Here is a 16875-nt window from a genome sequence, read left to right as displayed (position 1 = left end):
ACCTCCTCATCAGTGCCACCTCATTAGTGCCCATAAGTGCCACCTCATCAGTGCCCATCAGTGCAGCCTATCAGTGCCCATCAGTGCCACCTCATCAGCGCACATCAGTGAAGGAGAAAAATGTATTTATTTTCAAAATTTACTCACAGAAAATAAGAAAAACTTTCAAAATTTTCTGTCTTTTTTTTTTTTAAGAAATAAAAAACCCAGAAGTGATTAAATACCACCAAAAGAAAGCTCTATTTGTGTGAAAAAAATGATACAAATTTCATATGGGTACAGTGTAGCATGACCACGCAATTGTCATTCAAACCGTGACAGCGCTGAAAGCTGAAAATTGGCCTGGGCAGGAAGGGGGTAAAAGTGCCCAGTAGGCAAGTGGTTAAAACAACACAGTGCCGTATTGCAAAAAATGGCCTGGCTATGAAAGGGGGGGGGGGTAATTCTTCTGAAGCAGAAGTGGACAAAACTGTGGGCCCCAACATGTGTGTGTGGGGGGATTACAAAAAAAAAAGAGGTCTGGCAGCATACCGGTTGTTAATAGCCGGACATTGGAGGAGCAGAGCGGTCAGGACACATGTAACTATACGAAGCTGCGCTAGTATGTAGCCCCATACCAGCTCTCAAATCCCCGCCCACCCTCTTCTCGCTGAGAATACGTCATCACGGCGTGACGGTCCGAACCCGGAAGCGGCTGCTGTCACTGACAACTAGCACAACAAGACCTCATTGTGGGGTATATCTGGTCGCCGCTTTATGGGAGAGTCCCCGGAGGTCCTAGTATGAGGGTGCTGGATGCGTTCACCTGATGGAGATACGGAGGTGATACATGGCTACTGAAGGAGAAGGAGGAGGGGGGATGTAACTGATGGAGTTCCGGCCAGCTCATCGTCTCTGTGTATGTGTGGAGCTTCCTGTATGACCTGTACCTGTATCAATGCCTTTTATTTACTTCTCACACAGTGCTCACATCTGCACAGCAAGCTGCCAGTGTTGGCACTGGTGGACAGCGTGTATGGGAGCAAACTGAGGTGTCTGCATGTGTCAGCTCAGCAAGATGTGACTTTATTGTGTCTACCTGAATCATCCACCCATTGTATTTCCATCAGGGAGGTCCTCTTTGCAAGGCTAGGTTTATGTATTTACGTCTCCTGTGCGGGTGCGTTTGCACGGTCACAGTAGCGCATTTATTTGAATGGGCTGATGTAGCAGCGAGAAATGTGGGAGGGGGGAGACCCTTGACCCTTCTTCTAAAACGCAAACCCAAAAATGCACTGCGTTTTCAGATTTGTAGGGGTGTGATTAAGAATTAACAGCACCTCCTCAGTTCTGCTAAAGAGCAATGCGTTTTTGCTGTGGGTGCAGGAACATGCGCGATTTACATGCGTTTCCAGACCTGGATATGTGTGAACCTAGACCCAGCCTTACTATTCTTTTTTCCAAAATAGTTTTATTGGGTATAAAATGTGTATTATACAGCATTTTCAAATTAAAAAAATAACAGAGTTTGATTCGGCTAATACATAACTCCGCTATTGTGCATCAGATGTACAAATGGGTGTAATAATCCGAAGCTCTCCTGGAGTTGGGAAACCCTACTATTCTTAATAATTTCCCCACCCCCTTCCTACCTATACTGCCTAACCTGTACCCCACCCCCTTACTACCTATACTGCCTACACTGTACCTCCACCCCTTAATACCTATACTGCCTAACCTGTACCCCAACAGAGGGTGGCTAACAGAGGGTGAAATCAGGGAAAGGCTGGATAAAATGAACACAAATAAATCACCAGGCCTGGAAGGTGTACGTCCAAGAGTACTCAAAGAACTTAGTAAGACTATATCTAGACCACTGTTCCTGATCTTTGCTGACAGTATTATGACAGGAAATGTACCAGGGGATTGGAGGAAAGCTAACGTGATTCCGATATTCAAAAAGGGGCAGAGGCATATCCCGGGAAATTATAGGCCTGTCAGTCTGACATTGATAGTATGTAAACTTCTGGAGGGGATGATAAGGGACTATATTGTAGAGTTTGCTAAAGACAACAACATCATCAGCAGTAATCAGCACGGGTTTACAAATGGGCGTTCTTGTCAAACCAATCTCTTAACATTCTACGAGGAGGTTAGCTGTGAGCTGGATAGGGGCAGACCAGTGGATGTGGTGTACTTGGATTTCGCTAAGGCGTTTGATACAGTTCCCCACAAGCGCTTAATTTATAAAATAAGGTCTGCAGGCATTGACCGCAGGGTTTGCTCTTGGATACGGAACTGGCTAAAAGGGCGTGTCCAAAGGGTGGTAATAAACAGCGCATACTCAGACTGGTCTGAGGTAGTAAGCGGGGTTCCCCAAGGCTCAGTCCTGGGACCAACCTTGTTCAATTTATTCATAAATAGCATTGAGGATGGGATCAGTAGTTCTATATCAGTTTTTGCAGATGACACAAAATTGGGCAGGGCAATATCTGCACAGCATGAGCAGAGTAGGCAATGACATGGCAAATGAGTTTTAATGTGGAGAAGTATAAGGTTTTGCACTTGGGGACTAAAAACATAAAAGCAAAATACACTTTCGGGGGAGGGGAACCTTTGGGTGAATCAAAAAATGGACAAAGATCTGGGAGTCTTGGTTGATGATAGACTAGGCAATAGCATGCAATTTCAAGCGGCAGCTGCCAAAGCCCGCAGAATATTAGCATGCATAAAAAAAGGGATGTATTCCAGAGATAAAACTATAATCCTCCCACTTTATAAAACTCTGGTCCGACCGCATCTGGAGTATTCTGTCCAGTTCTGGTCACCAGTCCTCAGGAGGGATGTGTTGGAGCTGGAGAGAGTCCAGAGAAGGGCAAGTAAACTAATTAGGGGATTGGAGGACCTTAATTAAGAGCGTCTGCAATCGCTTGATTTATTCTCCCTGGAGAAGAAACGCCTGAGAGGGGATATGATAGCAATTTATAAATATCTCAATGGTGATCTCAGCATAGAAAAAAAGCTATTCAGTCTAAAGGATTGCATGAGGACTCGGGGGCATACAATGCGATTGGAGGAGAAGCGTTTTAACCTCAGTGAACGTGGGGGGTTCTTTACTTTAGAGCTACAAGATTGTGGAATTCTCTACCACAAGAGGTTATTTCTGCGGGAGGTATGGGGGCTTTCAAAAGACTCTTAGACGTACATCTCAAGGAGAAAAACATTCAGGGGTATGAGAGATGATTACGGCCACACACACCTACACAGGTTGAACTGGATGGACTATTGTCTTTATTCAACCTCACCTACGATGTAACTATGTAACCCCCTCCTACCCATACTGCCTAACCTGTACCCCAACCCCCTCCTACCTATACTGCCTAACCTGTACCCCAACCCCTTCCTACCTATACTGCCTAACCTGTACCCCAACCCCTTCCTACCTATACTGCCTAACCTGTACCCCAACCGCCTCCTACCTATACTGCCTAACCTGTACCCCAACCCCTTCCTACCTATACTGCCTAACCTGTACCCCAACCCCTTACTACCTATACTGCCTAACCTGTACCCCAACCCCTTACTACCTATACTGCCTAACCTGTACCCCAACCCCCTCCTACCTATACTGCCTAACCTGTACCCCAACCCCTACCTATTTTATAGTCCAGCCTGGTCATATGAGCAAGAGCTGTGACATCACCCATAGGCTCCCATGTCCCATCTGTGGTCGGCACTCTCTCCTTCCCGCTGCAGCCGTTGCTCACTGATACAAGGGAGCAGGAGCTTTGGGATCACATGACCAGACTGGAAAAAAAAACATAGGTACACAGATATATTTTTTTAGCTTATGCTGGATAGGTAAAAGGAGGGAGAGGGAAGAGTTTTTAGGAATAGATAGTGCTAATCTATAACTAAAGGCAAAACTTTATTTATTTTTGTATAGAGTTGGAGTGGATTAGACCCCCTGTCAGTTTTTCCTGCTCTCTGTGTCCCCCGTTAGGGAGATTCACCCTCTCCATTTGTCCTGTTTACCATTATCCTTGAAAGTGAAAGTAAAAGAAAATTCCAAATTGTGAGTCTTCTTCAGAATAGTAATAGAGGGGAAATCTTCCAATGGGAGACACTAGTTCGGCTGACCCGGTGTTCTGTGAGAATTACCTACCCCGTGAGAAAAACCTACCCTCGTTACTTCCTGCCAGGAACAGCTGAGCGCACTAGTATGAAATGATCACGGTGTTCCGTGAAAAAAACACCCACGCGGCGGTTACATTAAAACAGCTGTGCTGCAATATGAGTCATCTCCGCTCCTGTCCCTGTCACTTCCCTGATCTTGGCTAGTAAATATAAAAGCGGCTCTTGGCTCCGTGATTTATCTTTTCATACAGCCGCCGCCGCTTTTATATTTACTAGCCGAGATCAGGGAAGTGACAGGGATAGGAGCGGAGATGACTCATATTGCAGCACAGCTGTTTTAATGTAACCCCCGCATTACACACACTGCCGTGCACCGGAAGTGACGAGTTTAGGTTTTTCTCACGGGGTAGGTAATTCTCACGGAACACCGGTGGTCCCCAACAGATTTCCTTAATTTGCAGAGATTTCCTCTCACTTCCTGTCCTATGGGACAGGAAGTGAAGGTAAATATCTCTAATATTGACAATCTCTTGTCAATATCCCTCTTTGTAAACAGACTTTGGTACAGAAAAGTAAAATGTAGGATAACGTGCAAGCTCAAAGATGAGCCTCATGTGAGATCAACTGTAGAAGAATTCAGGGAATGGAGGATCGATGTGGAAGAAGTGGAGAAACATGTGTCCACAGTTTTGTAGTCAATCTGAGCCTTACTTTTACTTTCTAACTCGCACTAGAAAACAGCTGAGGGCAGCTCCAAAATGTAGTTTTCTCTCGTTTGTACCTAATGAGATCCAGTGTATTATCACTATTAAGTGAAGAATATGTGTTTTCAGATCTCTGCATGACATTTACAAGATTTGTTTGCTAGCAAATAACTTTTTTTGTTCTACCAGTTATAAGAGGCTTTTGTTAAAATGTATTTCATTCTGCTTTTTTCTTTTTAGTTATTCTAAACATAAAGCAGCTGAATCGTCCGAGGAACCTGAAGACTTCCCTCTGAGCACCATGGATCTAAAGTATAATAACGCAAGAAAGTACATTTCCATCAGTATTCCGTCAAAAACGGATGCAATGTCCCCTCACATCAAGTCTGTTGATGACATCCGGGTGCTTGGTATTAATCTAAGCCAGTTCCAAAAACCTGTGCAATTTTTCATTTGTGTTACTGGAGTTTTTATTTTTTATTTAATATATGGCTATTTACAGGTAATTTTTATACAGACATTTATGTTCCTTTAATAATATCAATATGCCCAAAATTACATAGTGAGAATGAACATACGCTTACAGCCTTAACCCAGCACGTGCTGCTTTGGGGTTTTTTTCCTATTGTTTTTTGCAGATATTAAAGTTAAAGTGGTACTAAAGACAAAATAAAAAAAAAAAAATGGATGCAGTCTGTTACTAGCAGTAAAGTTGATCTCTAGGTTTCAGTGCACTTTAAAGTTTGTTTGGACCAAGCTGGTCCAAATGAAGTATTTACTTCATTAACAGATACAACAGCTGTGAGTGCTGCATAAACTGTATGTAGCCTCGGCGCTGTGTTCCGGCATTGGGATGAGAATTTCCCAGGAATTTGCCCATGAAGTAGCGAGGAAGTAGAATTAAAGTGAAGTATAGGCACTGGAGGGTGGCTAGCAGTCTAGGACAGGGTGGAGATTTTAGAAAAGTACTAGTTTAGGAAAGTGGCAATGGGTTGACCATTTGGGGTAAATCTCCAGCTACCCTTTTAAAGCTTACAAGGAGTGGTGCTGGAGGGAAATGGCACAATGCCAGCTTCCAGTTGTGTTTTAAAGTAGAGTTTATACCATCAGAGGTAGGAATATTACTTCTGTAGCAGAGCTGCATCCTGTACACTGTTTATTTCACTTTGGGCAGGAATCCTCTTCTGCACCAGCTTTTATCTGTGCACAAAGATCTCATAGACTTGGATGGGGCCACCGCAGGACACAGAGTATCTTGGAAGACCAAATACAAGTCTGCCAGGTATTGTATAGGTGTGGCCACCTCAAAAGGGGATCCAAGGTCAGTGCACAGGATGCAGCTCTAATAAAGAGGTAGGCAAGAAACTGGGGGAGGGGTTGGATGTTAGTGCAGGTTAGCTCAGGTAGGTTGAAGGGGTGGGTTTAGAGGATTTTAAGTTAAAAATGCAAATGTCTTTTAAACTGTGAGTTATGTAGCTCTAGAAAACTCAACAGAAGGACTTCTTACTCATGCCTAGATACATGGTGATTGAGTTCAAAAAGGCGATGGAAATCTTTACTTAACTATCCAATTTACAGGAAGAGCAAATTCCTGCTTACTTCTAACATCTACACATGATTAGATAACTGAAGTGAATATTACATTTTATTTAGCCAGTACAATTGGCCTTGATAAGTTCAGCACAAAAGTAAAATTCAATAGGTTTTATTGTTTATGCTGAATCCTAAGGCTCCATTCACACTTGTGAGACTTGTCATGCGACTTTGGACCCCAAAGCACCCCAAGGGCATCTTCCCCACCACCCTGGCCAGTGGTTTTGGGGTCTGCGGGCAGGTGGCTTATCGGAATCTGGGGGCTCCCAGATTCCATCCCCAACATATGAATGAGTAGGGGGCACTATGTTTACATTCTCCTCAAAAAAAAAGTATAGCGTAAAAAAAATGACAGTTTTTGACAAGTCCTTTTTATAATAAAAAAAATAAATGTCTGTAGATTCATCATCAATGACGACGTCTTGTTTTTTCATTGCTGATGAGTCATCGGTTGTTAAGAATGCGGCGGCCAGCTTCCCAGCCCCCTCCCTAACAACCAGCTATTCTTCACACAGAATTCGGATCGATCATTGTTTGACCGATGCGAATTTAAATTGTTCTGAAAATTTGGAGTTTGTTAGAATGTAAAGAAACCTAACGAAACTAAACGTTTTTTTCTGTTCTGCGCGTTAGATGACTTCGTAGAGCACAAACAAAACAATCGCATTTTTCAAAGTCATAACAAAGTTGCTCTCATGCAAAGTCGCATCAAAATCACTTCACAGTTGCATCAAGTCGCACTGGAAATCGCACAATTTTTAAGTTGCACAAGTGTAAATGGAGCCTAAATCTCTAGTCTGCTTTGGATTATAATCCAATATACACCACAACTGATAAGCATGAGTTGCCGGCCAATAAGATCACTGGATCTGTTTGTTCTGGCATTTAGATTTCTCTTTAGGGTTAACTCTGTATATGCACATTTTTTTGTCAAACACCAAGTTTGCATTTCCCTGACTTGTGACAGGTTTACTTTAGTGTCAAATCTGGAATAACCTATTTTTATTTTAAATTGGTATGTCTACATTTTATAAAGTGCAGTGTTTATAAAAACATGACATTAGGGAGTTACTACTTGTCTTAGAGTACTATTTTGATGGTATCCGTAATATTTCCAAGACAATAAAACAGCTGTTTATAATAAACCAATATTTGACAGAACATTTTTTTTTCCCATTGCATGACTGAATTTAATTGTGTTTTTTCCTTTTTTTTTATTTTTTTTTTTTTAGGAATTGATATTCTCCGTTGAGGGTTTTAAACCATTTGGTTGGTATCTGACATTAGTGCAATTTGGATTTTACTCAGTGTTTGGATTAATAGAATTACAGTTAACCCAAGATAAACGAAGAAGGTATGTTTAGGACATGTGTTTTTCTCTTATTTTCTTATTCTTTGTTTAACTGGCTCTTTTAGCACGATCTTGACTAAAGCTGGCCATACACTCATAGACTTTTTGTTAGGCCTGCAGGCTAAACTAAAAGAAAAAAAAAACCTAAAGCCTTGTACACACGCAACGAATTTCCGCCGACCGGTCGTCCATCTTTTGTCCAGAGTGGTGTTTTGTTGGTTGGAATGTGCCTACACTGCACACGAATCTTCCCGCCCGACAAAATTCTACTTCAGAAGTGATGTCATGTGTTGGTTTGCTTTCTTTGTGTTCTTTCTTCTCTGAGCATGCCCAGTCTTGCTCATCAGATTTTTCCCTGTCCAAATCTGTACTGACTGCACGAAAATCGGATGTGTTTTGACGGAGGAAAAAAATTTTATAGCCTGCACACCAGATTTTTTTTCAGCCGAAAAGTCGGAGTCGGTTGTCGGAAGCATCATACTAACAAGCCGAAAATCGGCAGATCGGTCGTCAGACGAAAATTCCCGGCCGAATTTTGACTCGTGTGTACGGGCCTTTAGAGTTTCCTCCATCCAAACCAAACACCGCAGATGGATGAATCTTCCTCTGTCTATTGTTTTCTGACAGCTGACGGCTGGTTGGATGCAGGTGCTGATTGACCAATAATTTTGTACCTGGCTCCTTCAATTTGTCAATTGAAGGATGTTGGACAGAGTGGTGCCGTCAGATCCACCCACTGTTTGGATTTTACCTGCTTCGTTAGGAACCAACCAAAATTCGTTCAGTGTATGGTCAGCTTAATCTATTTAGCTGTCTGTGTACCATCATAAACGCCAATGTTAAAATTAAGTAATAGAGTGAGATAACGCACTTTATTATTTAAAAATGTACATCCCTTCAGAATGAGGTTTTAAACATCATATAAATAGATTGCAGACCATAAACTGACCTTGAGAGATAAATAAATAAAATATATATATATATATATATATATATATATATATATATATATATGAGATGGGTTTTAAAATATACGTTTTTTAGCCCCCATTCACACTGGGGCGACGCTACTTCGCACCGCGACCTCCGAGGTCGCGGTGCGAGCAGCGCGCCGTGACCTAGGAGCGGCCGCCACGGACTTCGTAACATTGAAGTCTATGGCGGTCGCCTCCTGGTCGCCCCAAAGAAGCTCCGGACCCTTTTTCTGAGTCGGAGCGACTTGTGTCGCTCCTATCAGAACGGGTCCGCAGCTTCCCTATGGGAGGCGACCTGCGGCGACCTGTGAGGCGACCAGGTCGCCTCACAGGTCGCCCCAGTGTGAACGGGGGCTAAATGATCCTTTTGTGTTTCTTCAATATTTTTACTGAAAATTTAAGAAACTGTACAGTCACAGTTCAGTGTGTCATAGTAAAGTATTTATACATACACTCTTTTAACAGCACAAATGGTGGAGAAAGTTTCCATTAAGGTTTCTAACCCCAAAAATGAGGGCACATAAGATTAATATAATGATGCATGCTAAGGGTTTATAGAAGAAATTGTCCCTGAAATCCCAGGGAAAGGATGAGCCTAAGAGCTCCAAGGTACAACAAGTGTAGTGTGAAAGTAAAATGATGGCATCAATAGATAAAAGAAAAAGTGAAAAGAGTGAAAGGGGATTGACAGGGTCAGGGTCTCTCTGTCTGGCCATCACGCACTAGTACACTACTGAGGCTCAATCTGCAGTTTAGGGCTGGCCTCGTTTAAGGTTCTAATAGTGTCTGGTTAATGTTGAATTTTAGATATTTGGTCACGTATGGTAGCCTCTATCTTGCTATGGATCATTGCTTGCATTACTCTATGCTTCCTCTCAATAGGGCATAGATTAGGGGTCCTCCAAGATCCAGCAATGGTCTGTTAGGAAGCCGTAGTGACATATAGTAAGAGTTTAAACTGTGCTGTGGGGAGTCATAAAGTCACACCAAACACAATATTCGATACAGCAGCATCAAGGAAAGTTGTGAAGCTGCTGGACCAAAAAAAAAACCTGGTGTGTCACTAATCACAACTTAACAAGCAATTCACATAAGTGACAAACAATAAATACATGCAATTTCAGTGCATATATAGGATGATCATATGTGCAGTCCATATAAATCTTGTGTAATCTAGCCCCGCCAGCCAATCACCATCGACATAAAGTGCTTCTTAATCCATCTGCTCCTTATGGTGCTCAAAATCAAACGATGTGTCACTGCAACGTGCTCTCCCCCCCCCCCCCCCCTTTGGGTGTATTCTCACCTTATGCAGTGTGACCTCAAAACTTAGTTCAGTCATTCAGTGTTTTTTTAGCCTCTCCAGGGCTATAATCGGTGCAATCCTAGATTTCCTCGGTCCGCTTCCTTCATAGTGTTGCTTCACAGTATGCCAGTAACATCAGAGTGCATATAAGCAAGAAAAACTCCAATAGTGCTTATACCGTAAAAACACTGGCTTTTATTAAAACATAGAAAAATAGGTACTCGCATTTCCCTGGTGCTTCCAGCGCACCAGACTATACACGCTATGCTCTTTATTTGGAATCTCCATATGGTCGCATAAGCCACATACATACACCCTGCGATTTACTAATTCCACGTTGGGTCCGGGTGCCATCCTTGCCTCTCCCCTATGCGTTACAACACAGGCGTGAGGTAAAGCATAGGGGACGGGCAAAGAAGGTGACGGCAGGTACACCACACATGCAAGTGAGTTCCTGGGTCCTCACATCCTCTAAAGTGGGGTACACCCTAAAAGAAAATCAGGCGAACGATCGTACGATTTTCCTTGTTGTTTCACAGCAAATCGGAACCGACGAAAGAACATTTGTACGTAAATTCTTGTATGACAAGGCTTTTTTTTTTTTTTTTTTTTTTTGTTTATTGTTTCTGATCATGCGCAGTGTTTCTTTTCTGATTTTCTCGTACAAAAATCATGCAAAAATGGTACACATTAAACGAAAATCATTTTGTTTTTCCCCGTACAAGAAAAATTTGGGAATTTGTCCCTTCGAGAAATTTCGTACGACAATTTCGGAATCGGCTGTCGAAAGTTGTGTACCCACATTATACCCTATTATCCCAAAATTCTTTGGACGAAAATGTTCGCCCGATTTTCTTATAATGTGTACTAGCCTTTAAACAGTTGAAGGGGAAGGTTGGGATTGTTTTGGCGATCCTTGCTGGGACTCGGTACCATCTGGTTAAGACTTTGAAATTAGCCTCCAAGGTGAGTAGATTTATGGTAGAGGACTTAATTTGACTGCCAAATTTTGCCCCGGTCTTCTGGGTCTATATCTGTGGCCCAACGAGCTGCATAAGGTTGAAGATTTGAGTTGGAGGCAGAGTTTTAGAAATTAGACCTGGGGCACCTGGGTCATATACACTTTTATATGTTCAAATTGTATTGAAGAATTTAGGCCAGCGTAGCCTCTTATGTAGGTTGAGTAGAGTGCGAGATTTGGAGATACCTTTTAATATTTCTGATTTGGGGAGCTTATGCCATTTCTGCATCAATAAACACACACACAGTGCCAGCAAGCCATATTCCCCACTCTCTCGCCTCACAGGAATTTGACTGACAGCAGCAGGAGCCCATAGCTTCTGCTGTCCTCAGTGTTTTCTGGGGGACCAGGAAAAGGAGGGTGGTGCAGCAGCCGGGATAACCCTGGAGTGTGGGGCATTTTTACCTTAATGTAGGGAATGCATTAAGGTAAAAAAGGGTTTGAATTTAGAATCACTTAAGTTAAACATACATATAACCATTATAAGGCAGGTGTTATCCAAGTTTGGCTGCAAAAGTGAAAAAACACTTCCAAGTGTTTAAAGAATTTCAAAATTGCAGCTTCCATTTTTACATAGTTACATTATGGTTGAGGTTGAATAAAGACAATAGTCCATCCAGTTCAACCTGTGTAGGCGCGTGTGGCCGTAATCATCTCTCATACCCCCGAATGTTCTGATCCTTGAGATGTACGTCCAAGAGTCTTTTGAAAGTAGCCATACTTCCTGCAGAAACTACCTCTTGTGGTAGAAAATTCCACAAACTTGTAGCCCTAACAGTAAAGAACCCCCTGCGTTGCCTGAAAACTACACAATTGAAGTTTTCCTTTGCTCCTGAATGTTATGGCAATATTAAGGAAAGAGCCACCAGGTGCAAAGTGGGAATGCCTGAAAGATTGTGCGGTTTCCTGCACTGCACAAAAACGAGCCGCCGCTTTTCTGAAAATGTACGCAGGTCCTTTTCTTAACAGCACCGCTTGTTTTTTTGTATGGCATGATTTTAAAAAATCATGCCGCCACCTTTTTTTTTTTTTTTTTGCATCTTTTTGCGTTTAGGACAGACATTGAATAGGCTTCCCTAAAACACGACTTGCTGAAACGCGCAAAAAAGTGTGCGCATGATCCTATCTCCTAGTGTGAACAAGGCCTAAACGTTTACCATAATTAACCCTCTATACTATGCAGACAGATCACATTATCCGTTGTAAACTACATTTGAACACTGTCTATCCTAGCAAAGGATTAAAGATCTTCTGCATTGTATGTTCTTAAGGGGAAAATCAGTGTGTCCCAGGTCTTTTGTAAGGGGACAAACTTAGTAGTCAGAGTAGCTTGCCCAAAATAAATATCTAGAAGGTAGGGCATTATATTTTTAGGTATGCTGTGTGAATGGGAGCAGAAAACTTAACTTTTATAATGGGGTTTTCCTAAATTTGACTAAAAAAATGGAAATACATAAGTACTAATGTCTGCAATTTGTTTTTGGATGCATTGTTTGGCAGATAACCTAATGACCCTCTTCAGATTTTGGCCTGGTTGATCAGGGAGCATGTTTAGGACTATGCTAGCATGCTGCTTGTGTAGTATTAAGCAAACAAACTTTGAAGGCCCATTCATACTTGGCTTACTGCAGTAATGCATGCTGTAATTGGAAAACATTATGTATGTGTGTTGCCATTTATTTTGAATAGCACCCAGTTGTACATACACAATGCACCTACACTGCAGAGCACTACACCGTAAGTCACTGATGTGTTAAAAAAAAAAAAAGGAAGCAAATTCTCCTTTGTTGGGGCCCAGAATAAATAGGCTGGTGTAACTCAGTGTGCCACAATGCATAATAAAGTATTTCCACAGCACAAGATAGTGTGAAAAAACTTTGAAAGGGGGGGGGGGGGGGGACACACTCGCAATCCTTGCCAGCAACAGGTATATTATGACATGGGACCCGAGTATGCTAATTAAAGAGAAGCAAACAAACTTTCAAAACACAATAAAATAAGAAATCTAATCCTATCATTTGATGTACAGTAAATATGATGCATCTCCTCTTGGGGATTCTAGTAAGATCCCTGTGCCTAAATCTCAGGACTACACACATGCTGTAGCCTGCAACAAGCGGGCCCACACTCCCTGCTGATAAATTTTATATTTATATCTTGAAAATTGTAGATATGTGGGAATATCAAAAGGTGGGCTGGAGCAGAACCAGAACTTCGGAAAAAGATTCAACTATATTACTCCCCAGAAAGATTAAGAAAATATCCGACTACTAAGCTCCTCCTAACTCTATGGCTGAAATATTATATGTGTATTGTAAATCTACACTACAAAAAGTGGTTGTAAACCTCAGACATACAATATTACCAAAGCATATCCATCTATAGTGTGATCGTGTCTCAATCCAGAGCACTAAGTGTAATTTCTGTCTGCTGTTTTATGGATCTGCTATTAGCATGAATCCCTTCTGACAAGTTTTCCTGACACCAACAGAAAAATGGTGGTGGGAGGGCACAGTCTGTGATTGACAGCCTTGGCTCTGTTAGCATGTGCTGTGTGAAGGGAAGGGGGGGGCTTCTCTTCCCTCCATTCAGCTCGCAGAGCTCTCGTAACTGATGTAACTTCAGCTCCCTGCCCCCTGATTTTTAGAGCTGAGAGATCCTATGCCAATTCTGCACTTAGAATGGCGGCTGCAGATAAACAGGTACAACATATGTAGGAGGATTTGTTTCATCTCTGTGTATGCTGTGTATCAGGTTAGTTAGTTCACTGGGTATATGTGAAGGTTTACAACCACTTTATGTGGAAATGCTGGTTGTCTGACTTTAAAACTTTCACAAACCCAAAACAAGTATGCAACATGTTAAGTCAAAACATCTGCATGCCTACTCAAGCCAGTAAGTAAGAAAGTATTCAAATGGTGAATCAGAGTAACTAGCCAAGAAGCTAGTATCTTCAGGACAAGTTAGCATTGATAGCATGTGTAAGTTTAAGACAGGTCTTCAGTCATAGTAACAGCCAAGAACGCAATGCTGGCATGATTTCTGTTCCGTTTTTAATTTATTTTTTTATGTTGTGCATCAAATCAGTAACTTTTAGTTGCTATTGTAAAAATGATTACTGTACAAATTGGGGCCCTTTCACACAGTGAGTCCGTCAGCGAATCCGCCGACCCCCCCCCCCCCCCCCCCCCCAGCTGAGTAGGAGGATGACAGCTGTGTCTCTGCGCTGTGTGCAGAGATACAGCTGTCAGGTCCCCATGCATATGCATCTCTATGGGGGAATCGATTGGGAACGGACTGTCTGTCCGTTCTCATCCGATCCGCTGGACGGATGGAAAATAGGGTTTCCATCCGTCCAGATCGGATGTCAGCGGACATGTCTCCGCTGACATCTGATGCCCCATAGAGATGCATGGGTTCAGATCCGCCAAAAAAACTTACAAACAGATCTGAACGGTCCGCCTGTGTGAAAGGGGCCTTACTACTGGGTATAAATACTGTTAGAAACATTTAAAACCATCATCCCGGGGAATGATTTAACAATGTGTCAGGTTATAATAGTGGCATAATAGAAAACCTTGATCACGTTGATGAAATACAAAATATATACTATGATATAAACATAATGTTTGAGAATGTTTTATATTTACTTTATTTTTCAGAATACCTGCAAAAACTTACATGATAATTGCATTCCTCACTGTGGGTACAATGGGCCTTTCAAATACTTCTCTTGGGTATTTGAATTATCCTACTCAGGTTATTTTCAAATGTTGTAAGCTGATCCCTGTCATGATTGGAGGAATATTTATTCAAGGTTGGTATCCAGCTTTGTTTAAAAATCAGTGTGTATATGTGTGTTTGCATGAGATTCCATTTTAACATTTTTAATTTATACTCCCAATAGTCTTGAGCAACTACATAAAATGATTACGCACCCAAAGGAATTTTTAAAAAGTGAAATGTATATGTAATATAACTCACATCAGTGTAAGAGTGAAAAACCCACTACAACTTTTATTTCGGACACCCACACCATTTATATAATCAAGAGAATAAAAAAATATATTGGCTGAATTGCATAACCGTCCCAATGGGTTTTTTAACTAAAGTGCCAGGGGATAAATCCAGTGCTGTGAATCCCACATGCTCTGCCACCTGTCACCTTTATGCTCTCACCTGAATATATTGACCTATATAGAAAAATGGAAATGCAACCTCTGACCTGCAGGAGTTGCTTTGGGGTGTTCTTCCCTCTTTAATGGCAATCCTGCCTGGTCACTCCTGCCCCCTGTTGTGTTTTTGGGTGCAGTATGAGTGCAGAGAAGCTGCTTCTGCACTCTGATGTTGGCATGCAATGTCCTCTCTGGGAGAGGCAGGGCTTCTGTGCAATGTTTGCAGCTTGTCTGGTTGATTGAATCTTGAGTGATGTGCACATTTTTCTTGGTGTATTAGGGTGTGTCGTGATAGTTCACTTATGGCTGTTGCCTATGTGACAGTGAGAGGCCCTGTCAAAAGAAAATGTGACACAGGATTCACATTTAGGGTTATTTCAAAGTTCTAGACTATTGTTTCTGAGCAGAGAGAACTGTAGATTTTGCTTTCCCCAGATTCTATAGTTCTGCATCAGAACTTTTCAACCCTGTGTCCTGGTTTTACCAGACACCTGCAACCTGTCTTGAGTATACAGGTGTGCAGGGTCGTTATATACTTGGGTCTGAGGATAGCTCAGAGTTCCCAGTGGGAGACTAAGGCTCCATTCACACACTCCGTCCGTTGGACGGAGTCCGTTTTTCTCAGCGGGGGATCGAGCCGCCGATCCCCCGCTGAGCAGCAGGAGGACAGCTGTGTCTCCGCGCTGTGTGCGGAGACACAGCTGTCAGTTCCCCATGCATCTCTATGGGGAAAATCTGATGTCAACGGACCGTCAGTCTGTTCTCACCCGATCCCATCCGATCCCCTGGACGGATGGAAAATAGGGTTTCCATCCGTCGAGATTTGACGGATTGGGTCGGATGTCAGCGGACATGTCTCCGCTGACATCCGATGCCCCATAGGGATGCATGGGGGGACCGTTCAGATTCGCCAAAAAAACGATCTGAACGGTCCGACTGTGTGAAAGGGGCCTAAAGGTCTCACCACGGTGTCAGATGTGCTCCAGACAAAAAGCCAAGAGACAGAGGGTCTAACTTAGGGGTCAGAGATGCTCCAGCCATAAGCCAAGAAACCAAGGGTCTAACTTAGGGGTCAGAGGTGCTCCATCCAGAAGCCAAGAGACTGGAGGTCTCATTCCAGGAGTCAGGTTGGCTCCTATTGGGGTGTCAAACTAACCCAAATACATAGGTCAGAAGTAGGCCATGCAGCAGGGTGCTGCAACAAAAGGCTAAGAGTCAAAGTGATCCTGGAGAGCTGAAGAACCTAGTAAGAGGAGCAGTGGTGCTGCCAACAAGCGAGCCAGGTGGCTCGGCATTTTCGATGTTTGGATTTTGTATGGACGAAACCTCTCCGTGGGCAATTAATGTGTGCATGTAAACTTTCTGTTCAAAAAATGGGCTGCCATGTCCTAAAATTTAGCTTTGGACTGGCACAACTCCTTTTAAACGCACCTACCGCTTGAGTTTGTTCTCCCCAATGCCACACCACATACTTATTTAAGCAGCTGGTCTGTGTCTATATTTCAGACCAAAGTCTTTAAGACAAAAACTGAACTTCCTCCTGTTAAAAAAAAAAAAAAAATCTGCTTCTTGTAATGTTTTGTTGGGAGGGTCTTAGAAAAAGCCACTATGCCAAGCCTGTATCTTCTTTTGGTA

General features: G+C 42.5%; 1 protein-coding gene across 3 annotated transcripts in view; it reads left to right on the top strand.

The window, feature by feature from the left end:
• SLC35B3 (solute carrier family 35 member B3) overlaps nt 1-16875 on the top strand; it is a gene marked incomplete at its 5' end in the record, with an annotated part of 91057 nt that overhangs the window by 20674 nt on the left and 53508 nt on the right. Inside the window, 4 exons of one of the 3 annotated variants that reach the window (XM_082259606.1) lie at nt 683-898; nt 5061-5322; nt 7646-7767; nt 14728-14882. In XM_082259606.1, the coding sequence (XP_082115732.1) occupies nt 5122-5322; nt 7646-7767; nt 14728-14882 (478 nt within the window). Of the gene's footprint in view, nt 1-682; nt 899-5060; nt 5323-7645; nt 7768-14727; nt 14883-16875 lie in introns of those variants that run through there. The other 2 variants (XM_082259605.1, XM_082259604.1) reach the window with 2 other exon arrangements.

This window comes from Pelophylax lessonae, assembly GCF_965119305.1.
Source record: "Pelophylax lessonae genome assembly, chromosome: 5".
Lineage (NCBI taxonomy): Eukaryota > Metazoa > Chordata > Amphibia > Anura > Ranidae > Pelophylax > Pelophylax lessonae.
The sequence above is the reverse complement of the archived record's forward strand: the minus strand, read 5'-3'. Positions and strand labels throughout refer to the sequence as shown.